The following is a 17,168-nucleotide window of genomic DNA, read 5'->3' as shown; positions in this document are numbered from 1 at the left end:
AATACTTAATCACCATCCGACGCCTCAAACGTGATACTCATGTACTGTCCATCTTCTCCCATTAGGACGCAAGCCCCACAAGGCAGGGATTTTGTCTTTCTTGTTCACTGCAGTATCCCCACAGCCTAGAGCAGGGTCTGAGCATGGCACCCGTGTGTGCTGACTGGAGTGGGGAGACAGGATGGAGTGAAGGTAAACAGAGCACGTGGGCTGGTGCAGAGAGAGATGCAGGTGCTGGGCTTGGCCAGCATCACCCACTGAGTCCTCACAATAGCACTCTGAAGTGTGTTATAATGTCCACCTTCCACAGGCATGAAAACAGGATCAGAGAGATCAGGTCACTTGCCCAAGGTCACACAGCAAGTAAGCAAGAGAGTGAGGTCTGACCTCAGAGCCCAGGGCTGCTGCATGGCACAACTCCAGGGGACACGGGTTGTGGGGAAATGAAGTTGGGGTCATAATCCCTGCACTGTGCTGTGCTGGTCCCCACAGGGCTGTGAGAAAGTTGGGGAGGGGAATGGATTGAGATAGCTGACTCTCCATCAAAAGGGGCTCTGCCAGTCTGTCACTGGTGAACTATCTGAACGGCTCAGCCAAGGAACAGATGGCTTAACTTCTGCCCTCTTTGAGATCATCTATATTTTGAACAGGAGATGATGGCCTTAACCTAGTAGTTCTCAACCAGATAGGGTCAATTTTTTTCCTCTGAAAGAGATTCTTGGCAGGGTCTGCAGGCAGTTTCGATTGTCATGACTTGGGGAGGGGGTTACTACTAGTATGTCATGGGTGGGGGCCAGGGATGCTGCTAATAGGCCTACAATGTGTAGGGCAGCCCCCACCATGAGCATGATCTGGCCCAAAACATCAGTCATGCCGCTGTTGAGAAACCTGCCTTAGCCAAAGAAGTGCTCTGTGACCCACTGCCCACCGTACTGTTTCCAGAGAGCATGTGGGTGCGGGTCTCAGATGAGGAGGGCCCATGGCCCTCACCAAAGCCTCTAAGGGCTCTGAGACCCCCAAAGGTTAAGAGCTAGGTGGGTCTCTTAGCTCCTTGCTCCTCAAAGCGTGGTTTGAGGCCCAGCAGCATCAGCATCTCCTGGGAGCCAGTGACAAAAGCAGTCCCCGCTCTGCCCTGCTCCCACTGAACAGGAATTCGGGTCCTAGCCAGGTCTCAGGGGTTTGTTTGTCTTTGCTTTTTTTTTTTCTTGCTATGGACTAGAGAACCAGGGGCCTTGTACAAACTTCAGGTATGAGAAGACCTGAACTAGCCGAGATGACAGGGGCAGCTCTGGACACAGACCTTCTCCAACATGAACCTCAGGGACAGGCCCAGCCAGCTGAATGCCTGAGTCACACACACTCCAAACCAACGTCAACAGGAATTATGCAGAACATCGGGGCAAAGCTTCTTTTTGTGTTTTCTTTTCAGAGTGGGTCACGAAGTACCTGCTCCGTGCGACTCACCTGGGCTGACCCAGGCCTGTGGTGGAAGCAGAGGCTGGAAAGCATCTGGGAGGTCACAGATTCCATCCTCCACCCCTTGGCTGCCCCCAACTCCACCACAGCGGGCAGCTGGGCCCCCCCCCAACATCAAACGCCTCTGCCAGGCAGCCCTTCAGCTCACTCTCTGGGTTAACCAGGCTGAGTGTAACAAAAACCTCCGAGAGACTTGGGGCTGACCTAGCACAGAGAACACAGCCTTGACAGCCCAAGGGGCCCCGGCACTCACTTGAAGATCTCCCTGCTCTTCCCCAGCAGGGACTCCAGGTAGGAATAGCCCAAGGCCCTGTAGAAGCAGTTCCCATCCCCTTTGGTCTTGCGGATGGCGGTGAACCTTTTGCTGAGTTCCTGAGGGGGACAGAAAGAAATGTGGGCATTTGCACCAACAATGGCTCTGTGTGGTTTGGGCACTGGAACTGGCCAGGTGCCCCCCATCTCTCCCAGGAAATGCCTGCTCCCTCCCTTCAGGCTGCTATCCCCTCAGCCTCCCACCCTCGTTCATTCCCCTGATATAAAAATACACTGCATTGTCCTGTGTGTCCGTCCCTGTCTCCAGGCAGCCTATAGTCCGGGAGGGAAGATGGATAATTAGACAGTGGCACTGTGAGGACAGAAGGAGTGCCCGGCTGGGTGCCACGGGGCACTGGCATGGCAGTGGATTTTGGAAGTTGGGGAAGCCTTCCTGGGGGAGCAGCACTGAGAATCGGGAGCTGGCAGAAGTGGGGGGTGGGGGGTTGCATGTGTGAGCAGGGGCTGGAGGGGTGGGCTCCAGCTCCACTCCTAGCAGTAAGTAGGTGTCCCTCTGAACTGGCCTGGAATCCCCTTTCCTGCCTCATGGGACTATAAGCAGCATTTTGACAGCAGAGGATGGTTTTCAAGGGGTCTTGGAGTTCCTGTTCCCCCCATAGCCATGAGAAGGCTCAGAGCGGACTTGGGCCCACCTGAGGCCAGTTGGCAGTGGGGAGGCAGGCACTCTCTGGAGCCCCTGGCTCATCTCCCAGGAGGGCTCTGGGGGACACAAAAGTCAGTGGGCTGCAGAGCCCAGCTCCTGCCCTGGAAGTGCCCCGCAGCAGCGTTCGGATCACATGATGCCCACACCACTACCCCTGGCTGCTGATGGACATCTGACCCAAGCTGGACCCATCAGAGTCTCTGAGGATAAGTACTGGGGCCCAGCAATGGTGCTGCGTGTCTGAGAGGAACTTGAAGGGAAGGGCCTGTGGGGCCAGTGCCAGAGCAAGCCTGTCCTGCAGCGAGAGGAAGTCCTGCAGAGTGCAGAGAGCGGCCGGGGCCTGCTGCCAGAGGGACAGAGTGGGCACCTGGCTCCTCCTGCCATCCACGGGTGAGTGCTCCATGAGCGATCCCTGCAGCCTTCCCACAAATCCCTTTAGCCTCACTGGAGTAAACTTTCCCTCCAAGAGGTCTCCCAGCACAGCAGTTATGAATGTGACTTGAGACTCGGCTGCTTGGGTTTAAATCCTAGCTTGGCCACTCATGAACTAAATGGCCACCACTTAATTTCTGTGCCTCAGTTTCCTCAGCTGTAAAATGGGGGTAATAAAAGTACTTACCTCACAGAGTTGTAATGAAGTCTTGGTGAGTAAATAAAACATTAGGATAGTGCTAAACTTTTCAACAAAAAAAATCCTTTTTTTTTTTTTTTGGAATGAAAGGATTTATTGCTAAGGCAAATGTCCAACATCAAAATATCCTAGGAATCCTTTCATTTGCCCAGGAACCTGGCCCAAACTATCAGCCTTCAAAGAGGCATCACCATTACACTCCCAACTCCAGCCTGTTTAGTTTAGGATGCTCTTCTCCCTGCCCTCTGCCCCACCTCGATTTTCCTCCGGTAAATCCTGTTTTCAGGATGGTCCCGAAGAATGGATAGAATGTCACATTTTTCTGATATTAGGTTGAAAGATGTTTCACTCTGAAAGATAGGGAAGGAAGAAATGCTGTGACAATTTCAAAAGCAACAGATGGGACTCCCCGAGCTGGTGGCCTCTGAACTGCCGGTTACAGACAACAATGAATGAGACCTTCCCACCTTCTCATGCTGGGAGTATGTTACCAGCATCCTAGACGCCTGTTGGGATCACCGCATTTCCAGGACAGGGATAGTCAGGGTCGGGGCCATCGTGAAGAGATAGCCCTGGTTATAAGGAAATTCATCTTGTTACTGGAAGCCTGATTCATTTCACAGAATTTGTATCTCGAACCTAATGAATCTTCATGCTGGAGGATAAGGCCCTTTGTCTCCTTCCGTCCCTTCTCTCTCATTCATGCATTCATTCATTCTTTTATTCATCCAACAATTCCTGAACATCCACATGCCCAGCACTGTGTCACATGCTGGAAATACAGAAAGAAGGACGTCTAGCACTCCCTCACCCACAAGGCTCACAGTCTACAGGGAAAAACAATCAAGATAGGGGGTGATAAGGTCACCAGAAGAGGCCACACTGTGTGGCACTGGTACACGGAGATGCCAGAGAAGGTGTCAGAGATCTGGGCTCAGGGAGCACAGGGCAGGAGGGCATCCTCATGCACCACCTACCGGCGAAAGTTTATACTACAGCCCAGCTCTAGGTCTAGGTCAATTCCAACCCAGAAAGACAAGCCTCCTACAGGCAGGGTCTCTCCAGGCCCGAGAAGAAATTGGCGGACAGAGAGGAGGCAACTGCAAAAGGAGGCTTCGGGGTGAAGGAAACTGCAGGAGACACATTCTAGCAGCCAACTCCCCGTAGGCCTGGTCTCCACCTTGTGCTATCTTGTCAACAGGGCTCAAACAAGCTGGAGATGCATCTCTAGCCTCCAACCTACCCAGAGCCGCTTCGATTGCAGCATGAACATACTGTGAGAGACACGGTGTTAAAGCCACTTATAGTTTACAGCTTAAAATAAATGAGGCTGGCTCCTGCACACAACCCAGGGAGACCATTTTTATGCAATAGAGCACTGTGGATGGTCACTGTTAATTGGGGTTTTTGTAAATAGTAATCAAGTTTTCCATCCATGTATCACCATCATTGTTGACATGCAGTTGTAACTGGCCTTTTTCATGTCACACCAGCCACAGTGGCCTTCCCTGGTAGCCTCTCAGCCTCATCACTGACTAGATAATGATCTCAACCCAATACCATCCTGCTCAGAGAGGAGCCCTCTGATGCTACAAACCCCTTTCTCCACCTGAAGAAATCTATCCAGATTTTTGATGATTATCTTTTTCCAAAGCTCAGCACACAGAAGCAGAAAGTTGGGCCATGAGATTAGATAATGAGGCCTAAATGACTTTTGTTGCTCCTGTCTCCACATGGGACGGACTGCAAACTTCCATCTGGCCTGGATCCTGTGTCCAGTGTCAGGTCAGGGGAGAAGCTGGGACTGGGCAGGGGTGTTTTTAGGGGACCTGGAATGACAGCTTGTCATACTGTCTGCCATCTTGCATTCACCCAGGGCCTGGCACGGAGAAGGGGGTGAGATATTTTTCAAACAAATGAATAAAAGCTACCTCCTCCATGAAGCCTCCCTGATCTCCCCACCTCATCTGAGTCAGGCTTGGGCTCTCCCTTGAACTTACACTTTATTCCATTTCGCCCTTTCTGGTGGCACCAAACATGATCTCCCCCCAACATGGGGGATTCAGGGCAACTTCCCAGAAGATAGCTTAAGAATAGAGGATGAATTCATTGTCCTAAAGAACTGGATGGGCCAGGCACGGTGGCTCACGCTTGTAATACCAGCACTTTGGGAGGCCGAGGCGGGTGGATCACGAGGTCGGGAGTTCAAGACCAGCCTGTCCAAGATGGCGAAAACTCGTCTCTACCAAAAATACAAAAAATTAGCTGGGCATGGTGGCACGTGCCTGTAATCCCAGCTATTCAGGTGGCTGAGGTAGAGAATTTCTTAAACCCGGAAGGCAGAGGTTGTAGTGAGCCAAGATCGCGCCACCACTCCCGCCTGGGTGACAGAGCGAGACTCTGTCTCAAAAAAAAAAAGAAAAAAAAAAGAACTGGATGAAGAATGTTTCCAAAAGAGGAAAGAGGAAACAGGGCATGCAAACACTTGGGGGGTGGGAAGAAAGGATTCTGGATTTTGCTTCTAGAAGCTTCCACTCTGTACCGACTCTTCTTTGTGAAACTAATCCAGCCCCAGTTTCCTTCCTTCCTTCTGCCCTGACCTCATAGCGTGGGCTGGCAAAGCAACAGGAAAACCATCAGGAGGAATCAGACAACACTTGGGGGCAAGGTGCCGAGGGCTCCTGTCTCATCAGCTGCGACCCGTTTCCTCCCCACTAATGGAATCCCACAACATGATGAAAAATGACTGGGTAAGTCACAACAATCCTACCTCTTTCCCATTCTCCTAGCCTCCCTTGCAGCTATGGGCAGCCAGGTAGCTGGAGTTGGCCAGCTGGACCCATGAAAAGTCTGCTAGGGACTTCTGGGGAAGCTTTTGGTTTTGGATAAAAGGAACAGAGATGGAATGTTCTACTCCTTCCCACCGTTAATGCAGATGCAATGTCTACAGCAGCCATCCTGCGAGCGTGAGGCTGAAAGCAAACATATAGAAGATGATCTGGCGATCTGCTACCCTAGGCCCAAGGGTATGAAGTGATAGCAGGTGCCATTATTGTGCAAATACTATGTGCTTGGCTCGGGGAGAGAGGCTGACACGTCCCCATTATCTCACTTAATCCTCATGACCACCTCCTGAGATGGGTATTATACCCATTCTACTGACGAGGTCAGGTGCCCTGTGCTAAGAAGTAATTTTAGGCAGATCTGTCTGACTCTGAAGCCCATGAAAATTCTACCATGCCAAACTGCTAGGCAGGCAGAGCACAGAGGTCTTGAGGGACCAAGGAATGTTCCACGCAGGGCAGCCTAGGGCCTTCTTATCAACAGGCCAGGCCCCCACCTCCTGCCCCTGAGGCCTCCCCCAGGAAAGTTCTCCATCCAGCTCCTGATCCTGGGGGTTCAGTGCCCACAACAGCATTTTCTAGCCCAAGAGATGCTCATCACAGGTGGAACAGGACACGATTTACAGGCAATATCCAGACATGGTGGTAAAATACATCAGTGATATCTGGAAGGAAAGTGATTTGCCTTTCCACTTCCTTCAAGCCTTCTGATCGCATCAAGGAGAAAGACAGCCTCTAGCATACCTTGAACTTCTTTCTACTTTGCTAGTCTCTCTTCTCAAGAGTGGGCAGGCCTCTGACTCGGAGCTTAAAATCATTCCATTTTCATTTGTGTTTTTTCTTTTAACTTACACCAAGCCAGATTTATTGACTTCAAAGGCAAATTTATAAAAAGTTAACATGTTTTGGTCTATTCTAAATCATGAAAGATTGACATTACTAGCATAATAACAATTGCTAGTTGTACAATTAATTTGGCACTCATACTGCGTGCTAATAAGGCAAATATTCATAGGATTCTATACATTTCAGAATGAAAGCTCTCCCTCTGCTGCCTTGTGTGGATGGTAAGAGGACAAACAGGTAATACTGAAAAACAGGCGCACCTGCTCTGCCCAATTCGTTCCCACTCACGCACCCTCTGACTTCATTCCAAAGTCCCGTTATTTATCTAACAATTTGTTTATACTGTATAAAAGCCTTGTTGTTTACACAGACAGCTGACTAAAAATGATGGCTTGGGTCTTTTTAAATCATAGATCAAAAAGTAGAACAACTGTAGTTAATACTGCTTGTGCTTGGACTGCCTGAAACCAAAACCAAAATGGTGGAAGGAGGACACAAAATCAGCTACATTTCCTCTGCAGTGTCTGAGAAGGCAATCAATGGAGGAGTGGAATGGATTTAAGGAATTAATCTTCAACATGCAGACATAAGTACTTCAATGCAGAAAACTGCCATCAACAGTTAAAATGAGGAATATTTAAAGGTGGATTAGGAACGGGGGTGGCACCTATGCCAGGAAAGTCAAGTTAGGTTTCCACTTGCTCTATTAACATAAAATTTGCATTTTTGACAAATCTACTTCAGCTCTTTAAAAGAGCCAAGTTAAGGAAAAATATTACGTAGGGCCGGGCCCGGTGGCTCACCTCTAATCCCAGCACTTTGGGAGGCTGAGGCGGGCGGATCACGAGGTCAGGAGTTCAAGACCATCCTGGCCAACATGGCGAAACTCCATCTCTACTAAAAATACAAAAATGAGCCTCTACTAAAAATACAAAAATGAGCCGGGTGTGGTGGTGGGCACCTGTAATCTCAGCTACTTGGGAGGCCGAGGCAGGAGACTCACTTGAACTCAGGCAGCAGAGGTTGCAGTGAGCCGTGACTGCACCACTGCACTCCAGCCTGGGCAACAGACTTCATTTCCAAAACAAAAAAAAGAAAATACTACATAGCAGTTTGGAGCCCTCTCAGCTGCTAAGAGCTGAGCTCACCACACCTTCAGAACACACTGTGGGCACCAGCCTCAGGAAGGAATTTTTTCAGGTTTTGTTCTCCTTCGTCCCTGATCCCTATTTCCATTCCTCCATCCCCCCATGCCCCTATAGGTAGTCTCTATGGCATGTCTTTCTAGATATATTTGCTTTTTATTATGATTATGGTAAAACATACATAACCAAAAATTTATTATTTTAACCATTTTTAAGTACACAGTTTAGTGGCCTTAAGTACATTCACACAACACTGCAGCCATCACCACCACCCATCCCAAAACTTTTAATCTTCCCAAACTGAAACTCCTATACCCATTTTTTTTCTTCCATGTACTTATGATGAATCTTTACTCATTAAACACTAACTCTCCATCCCCTTGCCCCCAGTCTCTGGCGACCACCTTTCTACTTTTCTGTCTCTAATGAAGTTGACTACTCTAGGTACCTCTTATAAATGAAATGCATTTGTCTTTTAAAAAATACAGACTTGTAAGTATGCGTGCATTTTAAGTTTGCATATTATTCTATAGATATTCTGGAGATTGTTTTCCCTTTGCTCCACACTATTTAAGAGCTACCCCTGCTTACAAATGTCTCGCAGGTGGGCTATTCCATCTGCAGGTGATGGAACCTTGGGCTACCTCCAGCGCACCAGTGGTCCCAGATGTAATTATTGGGGGACCTGGGGACAAGTGGATTCTCACTTTGGCCCTTCAAGTCCCCACCTGGCACCTCCAGAATGACCCAAGTCCGCCCAAGTTGGTCCCCTGCCACTCCCCACTAGCAGGGCTCTGGCCGCACCCCTGGCAAGACCAGAGACTCAAGCTCCCGGAAGAACCCCAGGCACACCCTCAATTTACTAGCCCATAAATCAGGCATGATGCTTGACCTGGCTGACTCTCATTTATAATTGCTTTTAAAACCATGGCTGAAAATTTCTAGGATGTTATGGAGAAAGGACAGGCCACATCTGACAATGTCCTGTCAGACCTAATTAGGCCACCTAAAAGGACTTTAGCCCTTTAATTGCTGGTTTGCAAATAGATGCTAATTAATTAAGTCAGATAGCACTGCAGCTTGGAAACAGATTTAGCAGCTTGCGTGGAGGAATATATTTCAAAGTGAGAAAAGGATGTTCTTTAATCACCGCCTTTCCCCAGTAACCCTGGGAACTAGCAGAAAGCGCTGGGACGTGGGCTTGGTGTTCAGACTGGCTTTGAGTCTTTGGTGGGAGCCAGCACTACATCTGTCTGCTGGTCCTTCCTCCTACATCCCTGGAACGCCGGCTGAGATTAAAGAGCTGGGATATAAAACTCCCACCATGATGCTGGAGAGGTTGCCCCTGATACCCCATCCCTAATCCATGTACCGAGCCCCACCTCCAAATTTAGGGAAAGTACGAGTCCCCACTTTCTTCTGGTTTTCCCTCCCAAGCCTCTGTATATACCTGAAACCTGCCCACATAACCCAAGGACTCCTCACGCAGCCTGCAGCCATGGGCCCAGCACTATGGACTGCTCCAGGGGCTGGAAGGAAATGTCCCTTCAGATGTGTACTCAGGGGTATGATATGTGACATATGTACGCATGCAGTGCTCAACGTTGTTTTCTTTTTCTTTTTTTTTTGAGATGGGATCTCACTGTGTTGCCCAGGCTGGTCTCAAACTCCTGGGCTCAAGCAATCCTCCCGCCTTGGCCTCCCAAAATGCTGGGATTACAGGCGTGAGTGCCTGGCCACAGAGGTTTTGTATTGATGAGATGAGCGATGATAAATGTTTGGAAGCCATGGATTTGGGGGCAGCCGAGTGCCCTGAGTTTCCTGTGGCTGCTGTAACAAGCGAGCACAAACTTAGTGTCTCAAAACAACACAAATTTACGATCTGACAGTGCTGGAGGCCACAAGTCCGAAAGGAGTGTTGCTGGCCTAAAGCAAGATGGCGACGGAGCGGCGTTCCTTCTGTGGGCTCTAGAGGAGAACCTGTTTTCTTGTCTTCGGTTTCTAGGGGCTCCCGGGTTTCCTGGCTTACGCACCGGCCCCCAACCCCACATCACTCTGCCTTGCTCTCATAAGGACACTTGTGATTACGTCATTGTGCCTACCTGGATAACTCAGGATCCTTAACTGAATCCCATCTGCCAAGTCCCTCTCGCCATAGTAACATAGTCACAGATTGTGGGGATTAGGACATGGACATCACTGGGGCCATTGCTCAGCCTGCTACATGTCCCTTCTCTGCTGCTCCACTAAGAAAAGTGACAAGACCCTGCACTGAGCCTTCGCCCCCTGGGTCAGTTATTGGCTGGCTTTGCAGAGACCCTGACCTGGGCCCGGGCCTTCTCTCTTATCATATGCCTGGACTCATACAGCATCCTCCAAACAGCCCTCAGATCTTCCTCTCCGGGCCTGACCTCTCCCTAGAGCTCTGACTCCACAGCCACTCCCGCTCAGAAGTCTGAGAACATTACTGAATTAGCGTGTCCCTGACTGCTCTCCTGCCCACCTCGCCCTCCACCCCCCACAGGCTTCTACAGCTCCCCAGAATGCCCCTCCATCTAAGCAGAGCTCACGCCGAGACCCAGAAGTGCTTCTCCACTCCTTGCTCCCCGACCTCCCCATTGGTCCAAGCTGCCATCATCTCCCCCCAGGGAGGCTGCACCAACATCTGCCCAAGGACCTCCTGGCTTCCACTCCTGCCCCCATCCCAGCCCATTCTCCACAAGCAGCCAATACAAGCTGCTTAGCCTGCAAGGGCACGCCCTTCCCCCACGCTCTCCAATGGACTCCCTCACTTAGGCCAAGCCTCAATCTTTTGACAAAGACCTCCCAGGTCTGACCCCATGTGGCCCTCTCTCTGTTCCTTCACAAGACACACTCATTCTCACCCCAGGGCCTTTGCACGGCTGCTCCTTCGACCTGGATTCTTCCTCTGCCTTTCCCAAGATGCAGGTGGCGTCACCTCCTCAGAGAGGACTTCCCATGCCGCTCCCCATCCCTCTCACCTCTATTTCTTCATGGCATGATCTGATAGGGTCGCCTGTTTACCCACATGCTGCCCGGCTCCCTCCACTGGAATGCCAATTCCATGAGGGCAGGGACTTTGTCTGCCTGTGAGTGCTGGCTCCTCAGTGCCTGGCACACAGCCATGCTCCAGAAATGTAGACTGAGTGTTATGGGTTGAACTGTGTCCCCCCACCAAAATTCATATGTTGAATTCCTAATCCTTGGTACCTTAGAATGGGATCTTATTTGGAAATAGGGTTGTTGCAGATGTAATTAGCTGAGATGAGGTCATACTGGAGTAGGGTGGGTCTCTAATCCAATATGACTGGTGTCCTTATAAAAAGAGGAAATTAGGACACAGACCGGCATACAGGAAGCGCACCACGTGAAGATCAGAGTTCTGCAACCACAAGCCAAGGAGCTACCAGAAGCTTGGAGGGAGGCCTGGAACAGAACCTTCCCTAGCGCCTTCAGAGGGAGCATGGCCCTGCTGACACCTTGATCTTGAGCTTCCAGCCTCCAGCACTGTAAGAATCCATTTCTGTTGCTCTACACCAGTTTGTGGTACTTTGTTAGGGCAGCCTGGGAAGCTCACACACTGCATGAATGAATAGACAGACGCATGCATGGGACTAGCCAGGCTCTGACTCCAGCCTGGCTATCTCCAACCCTGTGTCCACTTCATCGTCAGAGAGATCGTCCAAGTCAACTATCTCTTACTTGTCAAAATTATGTTATGGTTTCCCCCTCATTGGTGGAATAAAACCCAAACCCCACAGCATAGCAAGTGAGGCCCTGCACAGAACATCCTGACCCCACCGAATTTTCTAGACTCAATTTCCCTGCCTCCCTCAATCTCCTTGCATCTTCAGAGGCTGTTTACCTTTGCCAAAATCCCCCATTCTTGACCATGCTTCAAGGCCTGATAGCCCACTGTCCCCCCGCACCCGCCAAAACGAATGTGCCCTTCCCAAATCCTTCTTGAACACTCATATACATCCTTCAACTCAGCTCAAAAGACCTCCCCCAGCTCAAAAGACCTCCTCTGCAGAACCTTCCAACACCTCCACTCCCTCAGAGCATACTGACCTCTCACTGTGTTCCCAATGTCCTTAGGCCTCTTAGGCCATGACCTGTAGCTCAGACACTGCTTGTGTCCAGCTGTCTTGGCCAGCAGGCAGTGAGCTCCTAGAGCGGGCAGGCACCTTGTCTTTCTCATCAGTGTCACAGTGCCCAGCACAGGCCTGACAAAGGCGCCCACTGGGGGCCTGTTTGACAAATAACAGAACAAAGCACAATAGGACCCTGTGGTTTTCCTGCTTATGTCTGACTCATTCATTCGTCAAACATGAAATGCACCTTGAGTGCATGAGACCCCTAGCTATTTGCAGTCCCTGCCAGAGGCCTGGTCCTTGTCTCACCCCTACCTTCCCAAGTGTCTTTGTGTCTTCCACGGGGGGCCCTTCCTCAAGCTTAGCCGAGTGATGTAGAAACAGGAAAGCAAAGAAGATGCTATATTTCCAAGGATATTCCTTCTGTCACCACCATCCACATAGTGCAGGTTCAACATAAAAACCCACCATGCAGCACAGGGCCCAGTATGGTCCCTGCATGCAGTAGGTGCTCAATAAATGCCATGTGAAGGGAAGGGAAAAGACCCTGCATGGCCTCCACCCCTGTGATTACCAGACAGACGTCCTATTTTAGTGGGTTAACCACTTCATCCATCGCCAAGGCACCCAAGCCCCTGGTGAGGGGTGAGGGCTTTGGACCCCCATCTGCCATCTAACTTCCAGTCTCCTGAGTCAGGGCAGATAGGGGGCAGAGTGAGCGGCCTCACTGCATGGCACAAAGAGCAGCTACCGCCTCTGCTGTGCACTCAGCTGCTGAGTGGTGGCCAGAGGGCATGCCAGCCTCCAGCTCCTGGGTGGCTAAGTCCATCATTACCCCAGCTCCACCACTCCCTGGTGGGTGATGCAGAAACACCTGGGATGTCTTCCGGGAGCAGCTCAACCAGGTAAACCCTTAGGCACCAAGTGGAAGCAGGAAGCTGGTGCTTCCAGATGCTCCAGAGGCCCCCAGCTACGCCCCAAGCAGCAGGCTGGCTTGGCAAGGACAGTCCCAGCTCAAGTGCCCTGGCTGCCTATGCCACACCCAGATCGTGCCAGGCCATGACCAGGCTTTGACCCATGCCCCAGCCTGGCAGCATCCTGCCGTGGTGACCCATTTTCCTGCCCAGTCATAGGAGAGAGGAGGCTAAGCTTGAAGAACCGGGCATCTGTGCACACCCATTTCCAAGACTCTGTTGTCACAGGAAAAGCTCCAGCTAATCATCTCACATGGTTCCCGTGACACAGATGTGCAAAACGGTGCTGAGGGGGAGAGCGGACCAACCAAAGCCTCTTCGCTTTCCAACAGGTGGAAGTGAGACTTGAACCTGGGTCTGTGTGGCCCCAACTCAAGCCACCCAGCCCTCACTCCATAGGCTCCCCCTGCTCAGGGTTGAAGGGTCTTAGGCAGCCATCCTACCCAGTCCCCTGCAGGATGCCTGACCCCAGGGCAACCTGGAAGGTGAGCTGATGTAACACAAAGAGCACTGAACTGAGAGTCCAGAGGCCTGGATTCAAGTCCCAGGTCCACCACAATCAGTACCAGTCCTTCCCTGTCTGGCTTCAGTTTCCCCACCTGCCCAAACCCAGGGTTAGCCTGGCTCAAAGGGTCTCTGGGCCCCGTTCTGCGCAGACAAGACTCTCCATCAGGGATTCCTGAGTATTTTCTTTTCCCCGACCCCTAACTCATGCGCCTCACAACTTGAGGCATCCTCTCTACGTGGGTCCTGACTCCAAAGATGGAGACGGTCTAGTCGCCCGCGGGGACAGACGACCTGGCCCCCCGCGCAACCCCTAGATCCCCTCGTGGGGTTGAGGCAGGGGCCAGGAGGTCTTTGACGGCCGAGCCGTCGGGTGGGTGGGGCCGTGGACTGCTGACTGGGGGGCTACTTAACAAAGAGGAGGCGACCCGTAGCGCTGCAGCCTCCCTGTCCCTGCTTCCGTCGAGGGCGCCCACCCAGCGCCGTCGAGGCGGCGCCCCGGGCCACCTGGGGTGGACACGCTGGGCGCTGGGGCTCGGGGCCGAGCTGGACCTCCTCAGCTGCACGTCCACGGGGTACGGGGGGCGCGACCTGGCTCTCAGTATCCGTCCGGACTCCGTATTTCAGGGGGTCGGAACGCGGCGGGGGCGGGCTGGGGGCTGAGCCTCGCGTCCGACCCCCGTCCCGCGGGTGCACCCGCTCCGGCAGCGACCCCGCCCACCGCGCCCCCTGCCCGCTCCCCATTCGCGATCCCCCACGATCACTGACCATAGTGACCGGAGCCGCCAGGCCAGGTCCCGCCCCAGCGAGGAGCGATCCGGTGCGGGAATGCCGCGGGAGGTGCGGGCGGGCTCCGCCGCTGGTTCGGTGGCGGGGACCTCGAGGGCGTGGGGGCGGCGGAGAATACACCCGACCGCTCCGCAAACCAAAGGTTAGACCTCCACTGTGTCCCAGCAAGACACACGCCCCGCGATTGACGTCTCAGGCGGGCAATCAGGAGCCGGGACCTAGGACGTCATAGAAAGTGGGTGGGACTTCACGCGCCTTCAGCCTATGCTTTAGGGCCCATTTGACAGGATGCCTCCCCCTTTTAAAGACACAGAAAGCTTTTAACTAGCAGAGGAGTTAGCTCAACCCAGAAGGACAGGTCCTCATTTGTAAGGCTAAAGAGTTTTTGCGCAAACCTCAAATTGGAGTCTTCTGAAGGATTAGCTGGCCGTCATTAATTCATAAACAAGGTCACATAAGTATAGTTTGCACAAGATCAGAGGATAGGAGCTTAGGGAACACGTGTCCAATAACATTAAGTATGGCTTCTATATAATATTTTACCCTCTTCCAACTCATGAATCAGTAGGTTGCCACGCACCCAGTTAATGTTTGTTGAATGAATGAATGTCCAGGATCGTTGACTCTGTGGCTCTGAAATTGTGGGGATATCCGTGAACCAGGTCTAGATGACTCATCTTGCCTACAAGCTCATTATTAATGGACATCAAAATAGGAATATTTATCATTCAAAGATTCATTCACCAGCCCTTGAGTCCTGGAGGAGCTGCTTGGGTGTGGGAGGGAGAGTTTGTAGGGGAGGGGGGCTCAGTGCGTTGCATGGATCCACTTCACAAAATTAAGATTTCCAGGAGCGTGTATTGAGCAATTCCCCTTCCTGCTGCTGCCCCCCGCCCCCGCCCGCCGTGCCCCACTCTTACTGATGTGGGGCATACAGACATCTGAGTCTTCCAAGCATGTATCATGTCCTGGGTAGGGAGTGTGAGGTCAATGGAGGCTCAAGGAGCAGTAACAATAGCAGGTAATTTTTTACAGTTACTCATACAGTTATGCAGAACACCTACTACATATCAGGCGCTATCCTGAACTCTCCACATATACAGAATTATCTTACTTAATTTCCTCACAACTGGTTTATGGGGGTAGGTCCTGTTATTATTATCCCTATTTCACAGATGAGGAAACATGTACAGAGAGTTTAAGTTCCTTGCCTAAGTCACATAGCGCTCAAGTGGGATTCAGTCCCAGGCAGTGTGACTCCAGAGCTGGTTTCGAATTCACTCTGCACGTGACTACAGGGGCTGTGTTACCTGCCCCCGCCCCTGACCCCCATTTGTTTTCAGGCGGTTTCTTTTTTTTTTTTTTTTTTTTACCGCCAAGGAAGCCAGAGAGGTGACAGGAGCAGCCCAGTGCTGCTGAGCTAAGAAGTGGCCTGGCTGGGCTGGATCCCCGGACTCCTGACTCCCCAGCCAGTGCTCATTCCAAGGCGTGTTAGCTTCCCTCTGTGGAGGAATGACTGAGCCAGGTTCCATGGCATCTGGGTGAGAGGTATGGGTGAAGAGTCTTTTCAGCCAAGGCTTTGATGAGCCCTCAAGTTCGGCTGCACTAAGCCCCGACTCCTGGGCCCACTCTCTGCCCTTCCTCAGGCCCCAGCAGTTCCAAACCAAGCCAGCACGGGAGTGTGGGAGGAGCACTGGGCTGGAGTCCATGAGGAATTCTGGGCCCCTGGGCTCTGCCACTCACTGCTGTGTGACCCCAGGCAATGCCCAGGCCCTCTCTGGTCTTCTGGTTCCTCACTCAGTGAGAGGGCTGGACAATCTGGGTGGTTAAAATGTTTTGTTTTGTTTTGTTTTAATATTTGTAGTAACAAAGGCTTTAAACACACACACACACATAATCTTACAAGAATCTCAGTGTATGCGTAACAGAATATTTCCTCAAATTTAGCTCAATTAGCAGGGAAAATGTAATTTCCTTAGTCTAACTAATCAAGATTCCTCGTAAGCTCTCTAAAGCCTGATTAGAAGGAAAAAAGTGGCAGAAGGGTTCAGTGGATTTTCAAGCTGGGTCTGCATCGAAAATGCGGACAGCGTCGTTAGGGGCTGCCCATGGCAGGGGATCCATGTGTTCTGTCTGGAATGAATTTGCTCCATCTTTCCTGCACCCCTTCTCCCTGTTGTCCAGGTGTCTGGGTGGAGGGGTCGGGGAATGGCAGCTGGGGCTTCACAAGTCCAGAGAAGCAGGAGGCTTTGGTTGTCCTGTCTTCCAGCAAAGGACCTGCGTACCTGGGTACTGGATGCCCCAGATTTGAGGGCTGGGTTCTGCTGCCCATGCCACTCACGATCTGGCCCTTCTCAGCCTGGTCAGACCCAGAGAGCTCTCCCGGGTTGATGTCATCCCACTCTCTGCAATGGAGCCCCAGCCCACCTTTCTCACCTTCTCTCCCTGACTTCCCCACTTGTCCAATAATACATGAGCTTACAGGGATGGCTTTGAGGGCCTGGAAACTTCCTTGTGCTTTCACACCTCTCTGTGCCTTTGCTCCTCCTGGAATGCCCACTTGTCAAATACCACTTGTCCTTCAAATCCTGGGGCCTTGTCCATGAGGCCTTCCCGGATTGCCCAGATGGTCATGAACCCCTTTGAATTTCCCCACCATGTCTGTCCTCCTTTGGTGTTGATCCCTTGCTATTGGGATTTGGAGGGAGCAGGAGGCCATGGTAATTATGAGTGTGGGCAGCGAAGTCAAGTATGTTCATGTCACCCTTCCCATGGCATTACTCCTTGAGCAAGTCATACCTCTCTGGGCCTCGGTTACCTCATCTGTAAAGTGGGAGTGTTCATTCCTATCTCAAAGATTACATGAGAT

The 17,168-nt window shown here is 51.6% G+C and overlaps 1 protein-coding gene across 6 annotated transcripts in view; it reads right to left on the bottom strand.

Annotated features, from left to right (window-relative positions):
• Nucleotides 1-17,168, bottom strand: part of OTUB2 (OTU deubiquitinase, ubiquitin aldehyde binding 2) — a 33,285-nt gene that overhangs the window by 8,094 nt on the left and 8,023 nt on the right. For 2 of the 6 annotated variants that reach the window (XM_054447505.2, XM_054447504.2), the window contains exons 3-4: nt 3,338-3,433; nt 1,730-1,848 (exon numbers count right to left, since the gene is read on the bottom strand). In XM_054447505.2, coding sequence (XP_054303480.1) covers nt 1,730-1,848; nt 3,338-3,433 — 215 coding nt within the window. The other 4 variants (XM_054447506.2, XM_063652035.1, XM_054447507.2 and 1 more) reach the window with 4 other exon arrangements.

Source organism: Pongo pygmaeus, chromosome 15 (assembly GCF_028885625.2).
Source record: "Pongo pygmaeus isolate AG05252 chromosome 15, NHGRI_mPonPyg2-v2.0_pri, whole genome shotgun sequence".
Taxonomy (NCBI): domain Eukaryota; kingdom Metazoa; phylum Chordata; class Mammalia; order Primates; family Hominidae; genus Pongo; species Pongo pygmaeus.
Note: the sequence above shows the minus strand (reverse complement) of the source record. Positions and strands in the feature narration are given on the sequence as shown.